Source organism: Gouania willdenowi, chromosome 9, assembly GCF_900634775.1.
Source record: "Gouania willdenowi chromosome 9, fGouWil2.1, whole genome shotgun sequence".
NCBI lineage: Eukaryota > Metazoa > Chordata > Actinopteri > Blenniiformes > Gobiesocidae > Gouania > Gouania willdenowi.
This window is the reverse complement of record NC_041052.1, coordinates 12,326,794-12,347,445: the sequence shown is the minus strand read 5'-3', so window position 1 is coordinate 12,347,445 and position 20,652 is coordinate 12,326,794. Positions and strand designations below refer to the sequence as shown.

Sequence of the window (20,652 nt, the reverse complement as noted above, 5' to 3'; positions counted from 1 at the left end):
GGAATCAATGGGTTTGAATTGCCCGCCACTAACTTCTGGGGAACGAATTCGTCTACATGAATCACGTGACGGTCAGGCATTTTGGACTTCCGTTGTCGCAATTCTCTGAGTTATTCAAATGATTGACGGTATTCTTACCCAATCACTATAAGGAAAAGGCGGGACTTCCGGTGACAGTGACAAATCAGTAATAGCGACACAAGAGAAAGTTAAATATGTCAGCAAAACAAGACTGAGGGGGAGTGAACTTGTAGACAGCCGTCATATTTTGGAGACACAGCGTATATTTCATCTAATTGAGTACACAGAAGGTAAAAGAGACTAGCTATGCTTTCTATTTGATACATAACAGTTGTACGTCCTGCTACGTGCCAAACTTTCTTTAGACGGAGTCGTACCGCCCAGACCAGCTATTAGCCTGTGCTAGCTTCCGTCAGCTAGTTAGCGGTTAGCAAAGTTCCCGTAATGGCCAGATTCTTCTGTTTAGGACTAATGTACGTTGGTTTACGGGATTATAAAATGTATTGAAGCCCTTTTATTCTCGTTCATATCACGAGACACGCGTGACTTAGCTCTTAACTTTGATTTTGTACGTGTGTATTCGTGATGGCCACTATTTTTTTTTTTGGTAGCCATGATCCAATCAGAGTGAAGCGACAGTGTGGGAGCTAATATAGCGCCGTCACAAACACAGAGTTATTATAACCATCGAAACGTTTTTAATACATTTCTAATCATACGGCAATTGTCAGGATAGTTTGCTTCAATGTGGTACAATAGGACTTGTCAATATGTGCATATTTAGGAAGGTCGCTTTTGTTGGGCTGAATCTTATATCATACAGATTAATATTTTATAGCAATAACAACTCGTTACAGAAAATTAACATATGACAAAAGCTGCAATTCATCTGAGATGTAAATCAACATTGAATTCAGTGTGTTATCCCTGAGGAATCAGCTTAAACCAGATTCGTTATCATCAAACGCTACCATCTCCATCATTTGCAATGCTATAAAACATACATACACACTACATTTAATAATAAATACAGTAATCAACTAACAAACAAGGATGTCGGGTTTCACTTAAATATACTGAATTTTTCATTTATTTATTTATATTGACAGAAAGCAAATTCCAATCCAATTTTATCAAAACATTACACTGGGATTTATGGGAAAACCAATATGATCTATTTGCAAGTTTATATTAGTAATAGATTCAAATGTACAAACATTTAGCTTGCGTTAACTGCAATAACATATTGCTGGCATTATTTCAAAACACAAAAGAATCTGCAGAAGTACATTTATTGTACACATATTAAGTCCTATTGTTGATTAGAAAATATGCAATCTGAGCCTTTGACATAACTTTTACTTTTGTAAGGATGTAATTCCACATTTCTAACAGCACAAATGAAGAAAACTAAAAAGATCACCTATGAATTCATTATCTTATTGACACTGGTTTAAATTTTGTTGAAGTTTAACTAGCAACGCAACATACCATCTTTAAAGATAAATAAGTTTGTGCTTCAATACAATTGGCAGACAAAATTAAAAACAATGTATTTTACAAACCGCATTTTATGAAATTAGATATTGTTGAATTTGATATATATTGGCACTAACATCCTCTTTTTCCTGTTTTTATGCAGTAGCGGTCTGGTGTCCCACCAGGCATTTAGTAGATGTCCACCCCTTCAGACACGTCTGGTGGAATGTCCCATCCCGGCCCTTCTCCTGGGGCAGGTATGTCCCCAGGGCCCATCTTAGGCCCCAGCCCTGGACCGGATCCTTCACCGAGCTCTGTCCACAGTATGATGGGACCTAGTTCTGGACCTGGAACACCGAACGCGCCCCATGGCATGCCGGGCCAGGGCGCCGGTGATTTTTCTCAGGACAGCATGTATCCTATGCACAAGGTAGTGTGTTCAAGCTACTAGTTTGTGCCAATGGATGTCACTGCTGTACAAAAAACACTAACACTTTCTAACACTGTATCTAACAAGTGGAATTTCTATGTTCAATGAATTGCCAAAAATGAAAAATTAGCTCCGCATATCATCCAAACCTGCTGAATTTCTCCCACTTTGTACCGTTTCCAGCCAATGGAGGGGATGAATGACAAGGCTATGGCGGAGGCAATGCATTACGGTCACATAAAAGGTGTGGGGATGAGATCTCTTCATAGTGGCATGGGCCCACCCCAGAGTCCTATGATGGACCAACACAGCCAAGGTACGGCATTCTCTTCATTTTAAAAGGATATAGAAGTGTTTGTTTGATATATCTTGCTCATGTTCTCTTGTATATAAAAGATGAATTTCATTAAAAACAGGCAATGCTGGGTGTGTTTGTCCACACCTGCATTGATTTACGAAGAATAACTTCAGCTGTGTTGTTTGTGGGGCAGAGACACTTAATTATCTAGTCTAATGTGGAGTTAGTTTGCATTGTTATTCATATCAAGGAAGCAGTTGGTGTTTTATTTTAGACCAGTTTACAAACCAGAGAATTAGTAGAAAAAAACCTAGAATATCTTTAAATCTATAATCTTGCAATAATCAGAATCAGAGGTACTTTATTTATCCCAGGGGGAAATTACTTGTGTTACAGCTGCTCAGAAAAAATATTACAAGTAAAAAGAATAAACACTGAACAAAGAAAGAAAAAAAGAGAAAGAAAAACATAACATAATTTAAGTAAAAGACTGTTTATTAAATAAGGAATACATATAAGTGCACACATTACAGTAGTAAGAAATACAATAAAGGAAGATAATAATAATAATAATACAAATATACAAATAGAATACAGCTATATACAATGATCAAAGCTGTCAGGTTACAGTGATGAACAGGCAGGAATGATTTCCTGTGGTGGGATCAGTTCCTGTGGTTGACTAACATATCACGGAGTGATTTCATCATGAAATTTCAAGAGGTCATAACTCGGTTCAGAATTGACAGATCTTTATGTAACTGGACTGAGTTATGTCTGGTTGGTTCCTCAACTATCCCCAAGAATTTCATCCAGATTAGATCCAAACTGTGCATTAACACATACATTATCTAGTAATGAACATGGCTGTGAATCAACATGTTCTTATTGTCCGATAGTAGAAGTGGTGGTGGCTGCGTCCTCTTCCTTTTTTCTGTAATTTGTCCATTTTTCCCATTTGTTATTAAATTGGGGTTCTTGTAGTCTCAGTCTGTGTGTGGGTTTCTCCATTACATACATTTCCTCTACAGTGCTTTCTTACTTTTAAAGTGATCATGGTACCATGATCGGGATCACTGAATCTTTGTACGACATTAGCAGTGTCAAATAGTGTCTGTCTGCATTCTCTCTGATTTCAGCAGCTAATACTGCTACATGATTGTTATCTGTCTAGTTTTAACAGTATTCAGCTTTTGGCAGCTGTCAAAAGAAAGTGTGCTGAGTTAATCAGGTTAATGTACCTATTGCTGTCAATAATAATAATAGATATAAAATCACATTTGCTTTGATTTTGCAAACCAATCATTTTTTTTTTTTTACTATTTATCATCATTGACAGCTTTTGTTCTGTTTTGACGTAGGATATCTGTCCCCCCACCCATCCCCAATGGGAGTCCATGAACATGCTTCCAGTCCCATGTCTGGAGGTGGGCCGACACCACCACACATGCCTCCCTCTCAAGCCGGCCCCATGATGTCAATCGATCACCAAGGAGGCATGTCCAGCATGCCCAGTATGAGCCAGCAGGCACGGGGACCCTCGGCCTTCAGTCCGGTTCAGCTGCAGCAGCTGAGGGCACAAATCCTAGCCTATAAGATTTTGACCCGTGGGCAGCCACTGACTGAAAACCTCCAACTGGCGGTTCAGGGCAAAAGAAGCCTTCCCACAATGCAGCAGCAGCAGCAACAACAGCAGCAACAGCCGGCACCAAGTGCAGGTCCTTACAGTAGGTCTTCAGGTGGGAGAAATGTCTTTTTAGAGTTCACGAAAAAAAAAAAATACTAAACTGAAACAGGCCTGTTTAACTTGTTACATCTATTCAAACCTTTTGAATGGGTTGAATGTGTATGTTTTACTGAGTTAAACATTACTTTTTTTTATTGTGTTGTGTTCTTAGAAATAAGAATATAACACTTTTGGAGAGAAGTTACACTAAAGATGATATATATTTGAACATTAGTTCTGGTCAGATGGTAGTAATGTGTATGTTTACCAATTTATGTAATGTTACATTGTAAATTAGGCTCATGTAAGAGTTTAAGGAATATAAAGACAACACAAGATACATTGCAGGCTTTTCATAATTAAGGCTTGAAATGAACAAAATCCAAAATGTGTTGGTCTCAAAGGTATGCCAATGGCACCCATGGGTGGACCACAGTCAAGCTCCTGTCCAGCACCGCCCCTGCAAGGACCCGGCCAAAGCACAGGACCGAAGCCGTGGGGTGATGGTAAGATCAATAATATTGCAAGATTACGTATAATTTGCAGTACACATATGACAAACGTCAGCGCCATATACGACTTGGCATATCTTCCTTTTTTTGTTCAGAATTGTATTAAACATCATGATTTAATACATTTGTTCACCAATTATTATTGTTAATTATGAACTAAAAGCACTGAAATTATAATGAAGCCATAACATTTTAGGGAATTTTTTTATTGTCATTTGCTTTTTTGTTTTTTGTATTTTAGCATTTATTAAAAATAAATAGATTGAAAAAACAAAAATGAAACGTTGTTGTAAATCAAAAGTTAAAGAAATTGATTTTAAGTTAAGAATTATATTGAAACATTGCTATTTAGGAGAGTGCTCACTAAAGCTGAATTACTTCTCTTTTATAAGACAGAGTTTTAGTTGATGTAGTTGGACATCCATCACATGTGCTGGACTTGACTTCTAACGCACAGAGATTTAAGTTCCCTGAGAAAACCCTAAGGACACTTAGGAAGAGCTTGGAAACAATCAAAACTTGGAACAGACAATGGGCCTCATTCAGCAGTATTCTCTTAAGAGAAATTAACTCAGCATGCATCAAACATTCTGAACCTCCAAATCTGCTCTTACCCAGATGTGCCTCATGTTAAATCACACTTGATGGTAAATGTGACATTAATAGCAGATTAGCATATGTGCAAAGAGTGCAAACTGTCTAGAATGTGAAAGATTCTACCAAACAAAACAACAACTTTAGCAGCAGTGAAATCAACACTTTTGAATCAAGTCGAATACCGGAAAAACTTATTATTTCTGAGCGTCAGTACAGCTGTTACAGGCACTCCAAAAACAAAGCCTTGGCAAAACAATGTCTAGATGTTCTCTTGGTCGATGTCTATTTTCAACATGGTACACATAGGATTACCAGAAGTTAAAAATATGTAAATAAAAAGTAATGATCATTGTTAGACATGGTTCATCGATTTCCTGCCCAAACCACGCTTTGTCTTCAGGTCCAGCTGTTGACAATCAGCCCAACATGCAGAAGCATCTCACACCTGTTGCCAGTGGCCGCCCTTCTCCTGCCCCACCTCCGACCCCTGCAGTGCAAGCAGGGCCCATACCAAGCATTGCAGTGACTCCTCAGCCTCCAGGGCAGCAGGTCTCCCCTATGCTCCAGATGCAGCAGAAGCAGAACCGCATCACACCCATTCAGAAGCCCCAGGGCTTGGATCCAGTGGGAATCCTGCAGGAGAGAGAATACAGGTAGGAGTCACACTGCCCCTCATTTACTATTCATTCATTTTAAGCTCATTATATCTGGTACGTATTTATAACGTCAGTCATCAGTGGAGAAGTGATCCTAAAACTCAGGGAATAGCTAAAAATAAAAGTCTGTGTCTTGCTGCAACTTATCGGCATAGCTCAGAATTACTTGGCATCCCATTTCATCCAAGGACAGAATTCAGTGTCATCATAAATAACCAATTGATTTAATTTGTTTTCATTGATCCATTTCACAAGAACACAATATTCAACTGACTAAATAAAAGCAAAGATTGAGACACTAAGGTAAATTCAAGCACATTTGAAACCGAGGCATCATCAGAATTATCATCATAATCCTTACTTGGTTTCCACAAACAAAACCAAAAATTAAGACTTAAAACATATCGAAACTTGTGTGATGATTTTGTTGTTTTACTGTATGAAAAAGTCAGATTGTTTTTTTAAATCAAATCAATTACAAAAATGAAATGGTGTAATCATCAAACAAAAAGAATAACACATTAGTATGTGACCTGAACTATATGGACTGAATCTGTTTCATTTCTGAACATCTGCTGTCTTGTTTCCTCAGGACAAAGGTGATCTTTTCTCAAGGCTTGTTTGTCTCATGATTTCATTATGTTTTTTCTTCATTAATGATTCTTATGGGACTAGGCAGCAGCAAGCGTTCTTTTCCTTTGATCCTCTGTTAAATTTTTCATGGCTTAAAGCAAATTGTCTAAAACCTCAAAAATATTTGCTGGCAGATGTTGGCATCCATTAGTAGTTCACTGTCATCGTTGTTTTTTTTTTTTTTTTGGTTAATAAGAAACATAATCGGGATTTCAGTTGTTTAATTTATGAGTAGTGCTGGGTGATAGGACCCTCGATATTTTTTCTTTTAATGTCGACTTATGATATAAATCTCAAAAATTTTAACTTTACAGATTCTTACCAGAAAGACAATTCTGGGTTTAATTTGCTGATGCAGAATGCCGCACAGACGCATTAATTAACAGACAGCTGAACAGATGTGCCACTTTTGACTTTTTCTCTTATAAGGAACAGCATGTTCACCAAAAATAATAATCTCAACATATTGCCCAGCCCTATTCATCATCAGTTATTGTCAATGTAACATGTAAATGTCTGACTAAATGACTTTATGATGTCCTATAGGTTGCAGGCACGGATTGCACATCGAATCCATGAGCTGGAGAGTTTGCCTGGCTCCCTGCCTCCCGACCTGAGAACTAAAGCCACGGTGGAACTCAAGGCGCTGCGTCTGCTCAACTTCCAGCGGCAGGTAATGTCTAAAATAGAGTAATAAACTTTACAGCGGAATGATCACTGTCCTGTTGGAGGGAATATTACTAGTAAATGCATCACTACACTGTATACATGGAAAACTCCCCATGACACATAATGTTTGTGCATTTCCAGCTGAGACAGGATGTGGTAGCCTGCATGAGGCGAGACACCACCCTGGAGACAGCCCTCAACTCCAAGGCCTACAGGCGCAGCAAGCGGCAGACGCTGAGGGAGGCTCGCATGACGGAGAAGCTGGAGAAGCAGCAGAAGCTCGAGCAGGAGAAGAAGCGCAGACAGAAGCATCAGGTGACTTCAGCATCATGACTAAGTTTAGATAGAGTTTGAAAATGCTTGGATCAAAAGATATGTAGCTTTAGTAGTACCTTCACTAACATTGCTCCTTTTTGTTTTTGTAGGAATACCTCAACAGCATCCTCCAGCATGCTAAGGATTTTAAAGAGTACCACCGCTCCGTGTCGGGAAAAATGCAGAAACTCACCCGAGCCATTGCCACCTGGCATACTAACACAGAGCGGGAGCAAAAGAAGGAGACGGAGAGGATTGAGAAAGAGAGGATGAGGAGACTGATGGTGAGGATTCAGAGGAACTTTTCTTCCTAATTAATAAATGAAAGTCTGTGTAAAGCAGAAATACATTTATGTTATGAGTTTGTTAGACTACAGAAACATGTCATTAACCACTGAGCCAAATTTGAAAGATGAAAAAAATCGTTAAGTATATGAAATTAGGTCTCAAAATCATGGAAAAACAATTACTTCGCTCTGCTCTGAAATGCTGAGGGCGAGTCAGTTAGATGGGCTGGAACCACGCCCACGCGCGGGAAGGGCACTGCCTCCTTGTACTGTCTATGGGAGAGAGCAGTGTGAAAGCAGCTCCAGCGTCGATGGTACTTCCAAAAGTGCTCGGATCGGTAAAACGAGATTTCAGCGGAAAGGTCTGCTCTGCCCGAGTTCGAATATGTGCATCCCTTCCGAGTGGAGTCAAAGCTGCACCCACTAAAGGCGAAAAACAAAATTGAGGTGTAAACATGCTAATTTCATGGAAAATTTGGCACCAGCGGACGCATTTTATTCCCTGAGTCTGAATATGTGGTTTTGTTTTAGGCTAGGGGCCGAATTGCGCCCGCTGGAGGCCGTGGAAGTTTGGTGGGCTTCAGCAGCCGGGATGGGTTTATGTTAATGATTTCTCACCAGCTCATTAAATCTGGAACACAGAAATTGGAAATACAGCAAACAGACACTCCAAAGACAACCACACAGAAAAGTTCTGACTGTCAGTTTTTATGCCCAGTTAATTCTGTTTAACTGCATCTACTTTCATAGATTAAATACCATTCACACTGCATTTACAGAGCTTTGCTGTATTCCTTTTTTTTTTTTATAATAATGCCCTGCTCTAAGAAAATATTTTTATTCCTTCTCAAATTATGCTCACAATAGCTGATAATGACAAAATGAAATTTATCATTGACATCTTCAGACATAAAGTTTAAAAAACAAGTGTTGCTGCATCAATTAAAACCAAATCAAGGCATGATGAACTGGATGTATTACAAACCAGAGGAGGAATTAGTTGATTTTTTTGATTGAGCACATAACACAATAGTCCTCAATTGTTTCCCTGAGGTGAGGCAACTACAGTGCCTAGTGCTACAACACATTTGACACAAATAATCATACAATCACATGTCCATTCACCAAATTAAGTCAAGCTATTGTTAAAGCAACATAACAGCGTCACATTAAGGCTTCTGCAGCTTAAGCAGGAGTGTCTGACAAAACAGCAGGTGCAGCTAACTGCCATTCAGTCACAGAAAGTCAAAACATCCTCATAATTAGTAGTTGTGTGATTCTTTAAAAGCTGTCGAAAAAAACAAATATTAAGTCTCTGACTCAGTCTTAAAAAATTGACTCCTGCAGGGGTCCTTCAGACGGCTGATTTATCGTGTTTCAGGGAATGTGCATTTGGAACTGCAATTAAAACCAAATATAAAGCAGTTCTAACTCTTATAAAAAAATCTGTCTTTTTTTTTTCCCAGACACTGAATCTATAATTTTACTCTTAAGCAATGAGCTATGAGTTGCACCTACTCCCCTGATGTGCATATAATGAAACATAAAAGCAAGGAAATGCTTCATAGTTCATATTTAGTGTCTGAGTGGGAGAACAAAAAAGTGCTACATTAGGTCAGCGCCAAAACAAATCACACAAATATTAAAATACTGTTAGAAATTAATTATTGATCTTGATATAAATAAAATCCATTCATTAATGTAAAAGACATGTCCTAGCTAAAATAATTTCACTAAGCACCTCGTTTCTTATTTTCTTTACTATGATTGTCTGCCGTTCATTCTCAATTTCAGCAACACTTGTTTTTATTATTTCTAATATGATATGATATTAATTTGAGTCACTCCCTTCTATTGTGTCTTTTCAGGCAGAGGATGAGGAAGGCTACCGAAAACTCATTGACCAGAAGAAAGACAAGCGTCTGGCCTACCTGCTGCAGCAGACGGATGAATACGTGGCTAATCTCACCACCCTGGTGTACGAGCACAAAGCAGCTCAAGCAGCCAAGGATAAGAAGAAGAGAAAGAAGAAAAAGAAGGTAGGACAAGAAACACCAAGCAGTGATATATAGATCTTGTGAAGCATCCCTGCTACATATGTCCCAAGTGAGTGTGTTTTCAACTGTAGGGGACATAGTCAATGTCTAAAGGTTCAATCAATCAATCGCTGCCAGGAAATGTAGACATGCTAATAGTGTTGAAAAAGAACATGTCCGTATCTTAAATCTGTGCTAGTTTGTTCTAGTTTGATGTTTTTTAAAAAAACTTGTTTTACAAAGTTCATGTACAGAGTGGACTAGCATGAATTGTCAGTCTCTGTTTCTGAGTTATATTTGCCGAGTGGCTCTTTTTGCACTTCAAATAGAAAGAATTGGTCTTATTTCTGTAGGGGTGTAAGGATACACTCACCCATCGAATCCCGATTAGAAAAAACAAACAAATCCTCAAATCAAAGATTGGGATGTAAAGATGCACATAACTCCTTTCAATTTAAATAGATGATCTCATTTTGGAGGGGAAAAAAATACAGATTCTTAATATTTTATTTAAATTGTTGAGAAGTTTTTTTAACTAATATACTTTCTCTTTTATAACCTATTTTTCTTGAGGCGTGCCTGCGTGCGCACGTGTGTGTCACATATTATGCTGTATCGATTTTAATCCCCTCTTATTTGCATCGATTTTTTGCCGATTAAGGATACATTTTAATATCCCCATATTTATGTTATTGTTTATTTTTGATATTCCTATTGAGTTGAGAAGGTCACACTCAAAGTATTTCCAAAGCTAAAGTCAAAGAAAGGCATGGTTATTTTCTGAACTGCAGTTTTTTTGTCTTTATACCCCTTTTTCTAAAATATTGTTCTGTTATCGTGAGCCTATTATCACGTATCATACTGTGAACTCTGTGTGTGTGTGTATATATATATATATATTTCTCTCCAAGCAGGGAGCACATTGTAGAGGGATGAGATGTGACCATAATAATCCTCCTCATTTCGTCTCAATTCACAATGGATGCTAGCCAATGCGTCTCGCAGCAATCAGACTTGTTTGAATGGCTTCGGGCTAAGTGGCAGTGTGGACCGAGACCACACGCTCACACCTTCTGTCACACAGGCTGAACTAATGAGTTAAATGCCTGGTGTCATTTGTCACCATAGCAGACACATTTAATGGGGCACTGGGGCTCCGTGTTTCACTCGGATTGTTCTGCTGCCAGAGGATGATAATGGAAACGGAGCTCGGGTCAGAAATCAATCAAAAGATAAAGGGGAGTGCTGTAAATAGACGTTTGATGGAACTGTGTGAAACATATTTAACCAAAAAGCAAGTGGCTGCTGTTCCTGGACACACATAAAGGAGCTACTGTTAACCCTTTGAGCGTTGGAGTCACAAAATTGCAATAAGGGGCAAAATCTACCAACCATTGTTATGGTTTGTTTTTATCGTTTATACAGTGGGTACAGAAAGTATTCAGATCCCTTTAAATTTTTCACTATTTGTTTTATTGCAGCTCTTTGCTAAAATCAAAAAAGTTCATTTTATTTCTCATTAATGTACACTCGGCACCCCATCTTGACAGAAAAAACCAGAAATTTAGAATTTTTTTGCAAATTTATTTAAAAAGAAAAAACTGAAATATCACAAGGTCATAAGTATTTCAAATCATATAAAAAGTGAAGTTTTCCTGAAAAAATAGAGATAGCATTAGTAATATATTGTAAGTTAAGAAAAAAACTTGTCGAAATAAATGAATCCTTAACATATATCAAAAAATTAATACAATATTAACTTGCTGTAATTATTGTCAATATAAGACAGTCGTTCTGTGAAATACTTATTGCTGTGATACTTTATGAGGCTCTCACACTGAAGCCTTGTGTTTGTCTTTGTGCAGAAGGTGGATGTGGATGGTGAAGGCACCAGTACCATTGGGCCTGACGGGGAGGTGAGCTGAGATTAAAACTGTTTTTCTACGAACACACACACGGCTTTTCTAAATGCTTCAAACTCAGCTACTTGATAAACCTGCGGAAATGCAGCCCTTTACCATATCTAGTGTCCAGTTAGTGTGTTTCAGCCAAACTCTTTTTATTCAAGAAAGGGTGGCAGCACATATAATATACATGCAAATAATTGAGTTATGCAAGTTCTACATTTTCAAGCTTTGAATATCCACTTGTTTCACTGATTATAGTCATAAACTTGATTCAAAGTCTGTATTGTTGGTTTGAGGTGGAGACACATGACTACTTGTGGTTTTTTTGTTCCACAGCCCATGGATGAAAGCAGCCAAATGAGCGAGCTGCCAGTCAAAGTCATCCAGACAGAGACTGGGAAGGTCTTGCAGGGGACGGACGCCCCCAAATCCAGCCAGCTGGAGGCTTGGCTGGAGATGAATCCTGGGTAAGAGCATGTATCGTCGGTCACATTGAGTAGCCATTGTTTCTGGACATATCATCCCATCCCAGAATAATAACAACAAAGTGCAACATTTCAGCCTGAGCAGTGTTTTCAACACTAGAATAGGTAACTAAGTGCACAATTCCAACCTGAGCACGAGAGGAAGGTAACAAAGATGCGACGTTTCAATGTAAACAAGTTACACACCTATAAACAAACCATGTAACAATAACTTTATAATGATGACCCTTGGTGGTCATTATCTTAACATTTTATCTCAACAATGCTTAACACAGTGACAAAAACTATTTAGAGAAAATAAATACATAACATACATATGTATAAAATAAATAATTTGTGGGTCAGCATTATCTCGTCTCCTTTGGTAAAGGATGCATCAGTGTTTCCTAGGCTAAAGGAGGTAAAAAAATGAGCCTCTTTTACTGAGCTTAAAGAGAACTCAGACGTTCTCTATCACGGCCATCACTTAAACACTTCAGAGGGTGAGAGAACAGTGAATAGTAAAGGAGATAGAAGGGACTATTTGGATGCAGCCTTGGTTTCGCCGGCAGCTTCAACACTTGCGTTGTTTTTAAGTGTAGCTTAGAGACGCTGGCATGTGTGTGATGCCGCCAACCGATTCCAAGTCTCGCGATACCCAATCCATGCCTCTATAACCGATTAATTTAGGTATTTACGGCTAATTCTTATTGATTGAGGAGGCTGCTACCGATCCAACTGTATCTCTCACTTGTTGAACCAGATATCAGGTTGCATCGGTTTATCGTTCACAACCTTAGTATGTAGTTGTAAATAAAAATAAAGTGTGCCCAGTAGGTTATAGGATATATCCAAGTCATGGAATTCACGAAGTCATCCTCTCCCTATAATGTCTTTGAGGACACAGACTCCTTTATTTCTCCATTTTGGAAAAAAAGATTGGCTTTTTTCACATAAAAGAGAATAAATATGAATATTTCGAATTTTGGCAAACCGTATGACTTAATGCCATATTGTGAAGTGATATGAGACTATTGGTCCACGATAGAGAGGCACTTTGTTGACAGAGCCAATTTGAGGTTCAGTGTCACGGGGTGTGCACCTGTCGGTAAATTTGCTTCACATAATGAACACAGCACATAATCAGATAGAACACGGTGACACAGAACGAGAGAAGATGGACATACACGAACTGAATGAGTGAATGAAAGAAGTTAATTTAAAAAAATTAACTGTGATGAAGTAAATTACATGAAATCTATTAAGAATAATTGGCTAATAAATAGATATAGAGCAGAGGTCAGCTGCAATAGATATATAACTAACATGAGAACTTTGAGAAAAGGCTGCTCCATTACTAACCAAACTAATTGTTTCTGTGATGTAACCTATGTGCAAAAGAATACAGGCAAACTAATTGAACCATCATCCTGATGGATGCAGCAAAAAAAGTGAATTGGAAGAGTCGTGTAAGATTTCTTGTCAGCACTTTAAAGAGATGTGATTAGGGTTATAGGTACATTTTACTATTCTGGAAGTACTTTTGCAATTAGGAGTTGTTGCACATTGTTCCGTATGCGAGGACATACTGTTACTCATGCCTGGAACACATCGTTCTGGCTTACAAAGTGGATAAAAATGAATGAAAACTTTAAATGTTAGGAAGAAAGTTGATGATTCAACATCAGGAAAAGTGATTCTAATCTAATGTGGAAAGCAGGGATGCACACAAATACCAAATTTATGAATGTTGGTCTATTAAGACAATCTAATAGGTCTACCCGACCCAACAGTCCTCACCCTGCTTAGCCAACACTGCTATGTGCTATGCTAACTTAAGCTAAACATGTTGTTGCTGCTGCTGAGTAGTTCCTTTGCTGTCCTAGATAATGATAGAGAATTTTCTTTAATACATGCAATGCAAAGATTATATGTGGAGGAAAAAAGCTCAACAAATTGTATGATCTGTCAAGTCAGAAGCTACAAAATATAAAGAAATATGAAATAGCAGCTGCACAGGTGGTCAAAAAAGCCACAAAATATGTGAAAAGGACATTTTTCAGTTTCAGAAACCTTATTCAGTTTAATTCTTATCTTTCCAGTTTAAACATTTCCTGTCAAATTTGCTCAAAAACCTTATTTGGTAATTATTTTAGTTACATTTAGTCATTATTCTTTGAATAAAACAAACATTAAGCTGTGAATGAACAAAGTAATAGCAAAATTACTTTTTTAAAGGTAGGCACTTCACTGACCCATTTTGTGGTCAAGTACTAATGAAATAACAAGGGATTGCATGTAACCAATGGACTATCTCTTTACTGAGAGAAAGTTGAGAGGCAATTATTTATTGTAGCTTACAAATCCCTGATTAACAGGAGCAGACAAAGCTAGAAGTTAATGCTCAGAATCTGGGCCTCTGGGCGTGTATTGCCTGGCATCTGGCAATACACACAATGATGTGTCTGTACACACACACATCCTGAGTTCATAGGCTGAAATACAGTATGTCACTACTACCGCAGGCACAGACAATCACAACGTGAACCTCACACACTGCCTTACAGACACCACTCAGGCTTAAACAACCCTGCTCTTGCGCACATAGTGATAAGATGGACACACACTTTCGTGCACACGCAAGACTAGGGATGTAACGATTCACTCAACTCCCGATACGATTCGATTCACGATACTGGGTTCACGATACGATTTTCTCACGATTTATTTTACAAAATGGGAATGTTGACAAATGACTGAAAAATATTCCTTTATTTTTTGGGGGAAAATACTATACTATTTTCCTTTTATTTTTCATTGTCAAAAGAATCCCTTGATAAACTATTCAAAATGATGCAATTTAACTAAAAATAAATCTTGAATGAAATAAAGGAATAATACAAATGAAAAAGCCTATTAATTTAAATTCTGGTTCTATAATAAACAATTCAAAACTGAGTAATAGTTCTTTTTCTTTTTAAAAGTGCAACTGAAAATGTATTTTGTGCATTAACAATTGGACTTTAAAAAAACAAACAAAAAAAAAAACAGTCATTTTACTGTATTTATGTCAGATATTTGTTTAGACCAGCAGAGGGCGCTGGTAACCCAGTGGTCGGTTGGCATGCAGTTATTCCACCAGTGAAGAAGAGAAGCTATGCTAGCAGACAGAGTTAATAGAAAAACCTGACTTTTACAGTTATTCACGTAATATGACAGATATTCTTTCGGTGCTAAAGGAGTAAAGAATCATTTATGAGCATGTTTAACAGTAAATGGCGGCCAGAAAGAAAATAGTAGCAGATTCCGCCCATCACGTCCGCTTCTGGAAGGATTAATATATAGCGCCCTCTGCTGGTTAAAAAAAGTACTGCGATTCAATTTTCAGAGCATCGATGTGAACCGTGATACCTATGAATCGATTTTTAACTGCCTTACGATTAATCGTTACATCCCTACGCAAGACCGATGGGAAAACACTCATAGCATGATGTGTCTGTACTTACACACATAGCTTTGATTAGCGCAGAATCTGCTCTTTATAGAAGCACAGGGTCAAAAACATCACCATACACGGAACACTGTGGACTTCCTCATTGCCTGTCAATCAATGCTCACTGAGGGCTGTGATTGGAGGAAACCCTCTCCCGCCTCTCAGGTTTTATAGGAGAGGTGGGCCAATGGTAAAAGTGATGGAGGGGAATCGGGAAGAATCCCTTTCAGTCAATAGCAAAATTCACTTGTAATAGCCGGCGTTGAACCCTTAGTGGCCAATATGATGGACATTTTACAGCTAAATACGGAACATTAAAATACTTTAACTAAAATGTGAAGAGTGGAACGAGGATCAATCATCAGCACTACTTAATGCCCAAATACGTATGTATTCAGCAGAGGTTTGGTGTTTAGTTTGTCTACGAGAGACTGAGCTCCAACGGAGCATGAATGTTGTTTGGCATTTTTCTTTGTTATCGTTTCACAACTATTTATAATAATTTGTTAATTACACATGGCTTGAGTTACTCGTACATCTGTGAAGGCTGTATTAAGGTGGCCAAATGTTTGAAATATTTAACATGTTATCAGACTGAGAAACAATATTTTAGCTCAAGGATTCTACAATGACGTTTCAAGTTTGTTTATGTCGGTCATTGTTATTTATCTCACCTTTTCCCTCTGTTTGTTACAACCAGGTATGAAGTGGCGCCCCGGTCAGACAGCGAGGCGAGCGGCTCAGAGTTTGAGGAGGAGGTAAGTGGTTTGAGAATGATTTTAATGCAGCCACACACCCTTGAATCCACCAGGGGGCAGTAGCTACAAAGACTACTTTTTCAAATATTTTCTTTTTAATTGTTTAAACGTGCAGCTTCAATCTTTCATGTTTTCTCCCCTCCAAATGTATTTCATAAGGAGGAAGAAGAGGGAACCAAGGCTGAAACAGAAGAAAAGAAGAAAATCAACCCCAATGGAGAAGAAGTGACAGCTTCCAAGCACGTCATTGAGTAATGTTACACTCTTCCTATCTCACATTCATTTTAAACGTTTGTGGATTCTAACTGGGAGGCAAAAAGAGAGAGGCTGTAGATCTCACCAGCAGGAGCCTCACAAAAAAAACAAACAAACACTGTAAAATTAATGAACCTGAGCTCTTGTTGTCTGAGGCGTCCAAGGCTTCAAATATCATGAAAACACATTTGTGAGACTACAGTTAATTTCTAGTTGAGATACTTTAAAATGATCTGTCTCCTTTCACACTCACACACACGCAGGTCAGCCAAGCAGGACGTGGATGATGAGTACAGCGTTCCCACTGGTGAGACCAGCCTCCAGTCCTACTATGGCGTGGCCCATGCTGTCATCGAAAGGGTGGAGAAGCAGTCGTCTCTGCTGATTAATGGCTTACTCAAGCATTACCAGGTAAACACAAAGATACATTTATTTTGTTATCTAATAAAACCTATTTTAGTGAAACCTTCAAGATACAGTATTACAGAGCTGAAAGAGTCAGGTTTATATCCAATGGGAACAAAGGCCGTGGCCACAGGGTTATTGTTTTTGCTCAGTGTCAATTATACAAGACTGAAAAGATTTGCTGTCACAGTCAGTCAGTGAATTTTAAGAGGAATCAAGCACAAAAGCAGCCATTATACAGTAGTCATATCAAACCTGAATGGTTTTTGAATTTTAAATTTAAAAAAACCACTCATTTTTATGGGGTTTTGTTTTATTCCAGATTGTAAAGTGGCTTTGAGTGTTCAAAAAGTGCCATACAACTTTTAGCTATTATTATTATGATATTCTTTTCTGAACATAAAATCCAAATATCAAAACATACACTGACCTCTAAAGCAGTCATTTGGAGAAAAAACAAAGACCATTAAAGAGTAACTAAACCCCTGCTGACCTGCCACTAAGAGGGAAATTAAAGAAGGCCTTGATTATGGGCAGGGCTCCTGGTGAAGTTAAAAGTGCTGTCTGCGACTCTCAGATCCCTCTCTCCCCCTTTCTCCCCTCTGCTCTCTTGCCCTGCCTCCAAACTTTCCAAAGTCCTTTCCTCTGACGAGCTCGCAAGCTCATGTTAGTCCAACAGCAACATCACAGTAATATAACATGCTTTGTTAAAAGCACATTACTGCAGCGCTTCTCTCCTGTGTGCACACACCCCAGCAGCAACAACTTAATGTCACTTACAGCAGCCACACGGAGGCTGCTGCATGCACATGAACAACACATGCTCTACAGAGTTCTAGTGTAACAATTACAAATCAAACATAATGTAAATCAAGCAGCAGTAATTACCTTTCAAGCAGAAAAGTCGCTAATTCCATCTTTTACTCCTCCAGACCATACACTGTAAAAAAGATGGCTCTACAGCTCCTATAAAGGGGTGGGGCCTGTGAGCAAAAACTGTCAGACAGCCCATCAAACACAATCCTGGCTCTGATTGGTTCTTTTTGAAATAATAAATGGACTAAAATGTTAAGAGTTGGACCAGGATCAATTAACAGCACTACTTCATACCCAAATATATATATGTTCAGCAGAAAAAAGTGTTTTTGGGGTTTAGTTACTTTGTAAACTGAGAAGATTACTAATACAAATATGTCTTAAATTTTGAAATGTTTAATGAACCACAAGAAATGTTAAATATGCTTATACAAGCTAACTCACATGAGCTCGCTGCAATTCCACATTCAGGTAGAAACCTTTTGCCAAGACTTGTAATTTAACAAAAAATTTTGTCACACATTTATCTGTTTTGTCATTGCTTGATAAAATGCTGTCTGACTTTGTTGTGCAGTGTTCTCGAGAGTTTTATTTTTTTAAACAATGATAGTTTAATGCTTTCACGCTAGTTTCAGGCTGGATGCCTGAGAATGAGTAGGCTTTCTGGATTAAACAAAGTTTTGTTTTAACAAGTTTCTCGCCTGTGGACCATCAAATAACTCATTTAAACCTTTGATTTCTGCTTAAGCAGCAATGTCCTTAGAATTTGTTCATGAAATCCATTATTATAAAAGCAACGTAAGAAGTTAAAAAAAAATGGAACTGAGAGTGTTCCCAGATTTACAAGGTTGAAACATCCAGCCTTAAATAGAAATTTTGTTTTCTTCATTAATGTGCCCTGTAGCAAAAACACAGAGTGTAGACAGTCTCTGAGACTTTGGGGCTGCATAGTGTAGTTTTGGAGAGAGAAAGGGATGTAAGCCACTTTATTTTAATGAATAGTCAATGTGCAATTAGGTTGCTGTGGTGATTTCACCATTGGAAAATGACTAAAAACAAGAGGCTCCACAAACATTTGGCAGCTCTGCTCCATCAAGGACCATAAAACTGTCTGCCATGAGGCTTGTGTCTGTCACACACGGTAGAATATGGGTGTCTATTCTCAGGTACAAGCCAACCAGCGCATGCAGCAGCTGCCAAATATACGTTAAGAACGAGCATTCGTGCTTTCATTTGGACTCTCGCAGACGAGGTAAACATTCACGTGAGTTTTGCAGGTTAAGAGGAGACGGATAAACTCGCTGTGGGAAACCTCACAGAAATCAGAAACACACCAGCTATCTCAAACACTTCATCACTTCTTTAAATCAAACTACTCACACTGTATATCAAACTGTGAGATGCATTGTTAAGCAGGAAAACATATTCACAGATGATAGTCACTCTAGAAAATCTTGCTTCAACTTAACCATAGTTTCCCCATAGTGTTTCAAAGATTCCACCAATTTTTTACTGACCTGCAGCTCATCACACTGTGCGAACAATAAAAAAAATAGAGAAACCCTGAAGAGTAAAATCGACTTTTCTTCTTAAAGAGAAAAGTCTTCTCTGAAAAGCCACTTTCCCATCCCTGAGCTTTTGAGGTAGCGCCATTGACAATTATAGGTAGTCTTACTGTTCTTCTCTTTTCATTTTCTTCACTGTCTTCTGAAGTAACTTATTGGGAGCAATGTTTAGTAATAGGATTCACACTTTACTATTTTTATTGTAAACCCCCTTTAGGAATAATACATAACAAACCAAACAATGCTTATATGATTGTGGCTGCTTGTAAAATTTTGTTACGACCTTTAACAATGCGCTTGTTGTAGTGGGCCCAATCCCTCCCTGCAGTCAGCACACACCGTGTGTAGCACAGTGTCTTAAAATGGTTGCTTATCCCTAACAAAAAGCAAACTGCTACTGGTAATATCCTTAATTTAATACAATAACTCTCGCTTTGTGAGGCTGTATGGTATCTGTATGTTAGCTTCTGTTATATTCCCTTATGATTATGTGACTACCAATGATCTAAGGAAGGCACTCATCATTTATACTATATTTTCAAATCACTTTTTCAATGTTGTTCATTGCATTTGTTCTTCTGTGACCATTCTATGTTTTTGCCATCAGCTCATTTGGGATATTGTGAATTTGCTACTGGAATTTGCTTCTTATCAGATCAAGACATAGTGTAGGCGTCATAGATCAATGATTTTAAGATTGTTTTCTCAGGGAACAAAAAGGATGAAATTGCTGCTTGAAAGTTTATTTTGATTTCCATAGAAGTGTTAAGACTTCATTCTTACCATGATTTCTTGTGTTTTCCCTCAAAAATGCTGCCAAAGTGACTTCCCAACACGTCTGGTGTTTTCACGCACTCAAAGTTGCGGCAAAACAATGGTGGATGTTAGTTTTGGGACTTAGATGGAAAGTTCTGAATACAACTAAAATTGAATGTCTCATAGTGAGGTGAAACTACGGGGAATACCTGGAACAAACTACGATAGATGGTGTGATATCAAGCTAAACAATGTCTTATTGTTATTGCTTGTTTAGGCCCTCAAATACACTGCACCTCACTCTGCATATTTCGCAGAGTGAGGTGATTTCACAGGAAATACTGGTAACAAACTAAAATAAAAATGGTGTGAATTAAAAACACTTTTATGCATTCAAATACATGACTCAGCATCACACAATGCAATGAGCGAAACCTTTCCAACAATATCGGTAAACATTGTTGGAACTTTCAAGCGTCAATTTCTACCTTTTACTGCTTTTCTTCGAGCAATGATCTTCGATCAACTTTTAGCTTTAAATGTTAAATTTAATGTATGTTGATTTTTCTTGGGA

The 20,652-nt window shown here is 38.1% G+C and overlaps 1 protein-coding gene across 3 annotated transcripts in view; it reads left to right on the top strand.

The window, feature by feature from the left end:
• Positions 1–183: 183 nt before the first annotated feature.
• Positions 184–20,652, top strand: part of smarca2 (SWI/SNF related BAF chromatin remodeling complex subunit ATPase 2) — a 63,002-nt gene continuing 42,533 nt past the window's right edge. The window contains exons 1-15 of one of the 3 annotated variants that reach the window (XM_028456806.1): positions 184–311; positions 1,667–1,930; positions 2,114–2,246; positions 3,590–3,967; positions 4,359–4,460; positions 5,464–5,716; positions 6,899–7,025; positions 7,163–7,336; positions 7,447–7,620; positions 9,492–9,662; positions 11,525–11,575; positions 11,903–12,033; positions 16,224–16,281; positions 16,441–16,532; positions 16,800–16,947. In XM_028456806.1, the coding sequence (XP_028312607.1) occupies positions 1,697–1,930; positions 2,114–2,246; positions 3,590–3,967; positions 4,359–4,460; positions 5,464–5,716; positions 6,899–7,025; positions 7,163–7,336; positions 7,447–7,620; positions 9,492–9,662; positions 11,525–11,575; positions 11,903–12,033; positions 16,224–16,281; positions 16,441–16,532; positions 16,800–16,947 (2,226 nt within the window). In that variant the 5' untranslated portion in view covers positions 184–311; positions 1,667–1,696. Of the gene's footprint in view, positions 312–1,663; positions 1,931–2,113; positions 2,247–3,589; positions 3,968–4,358; positions 4,461–5,463; positions 5,717–6,898; positions 7,026–7,162; positions 7,337–7,446; positions 7,621–9,491; positions 9,663–11,524; positions 11,576–11,902; positions 12,034–16,223; positions 16,282–16,440; positions 16,533–16,799; positions 16,948–20,652 lie in introns of those variants that run through there. The other 2 variants (XM_028456805.1, XM_028456804.1) reach the window with 2 other exon arrangements.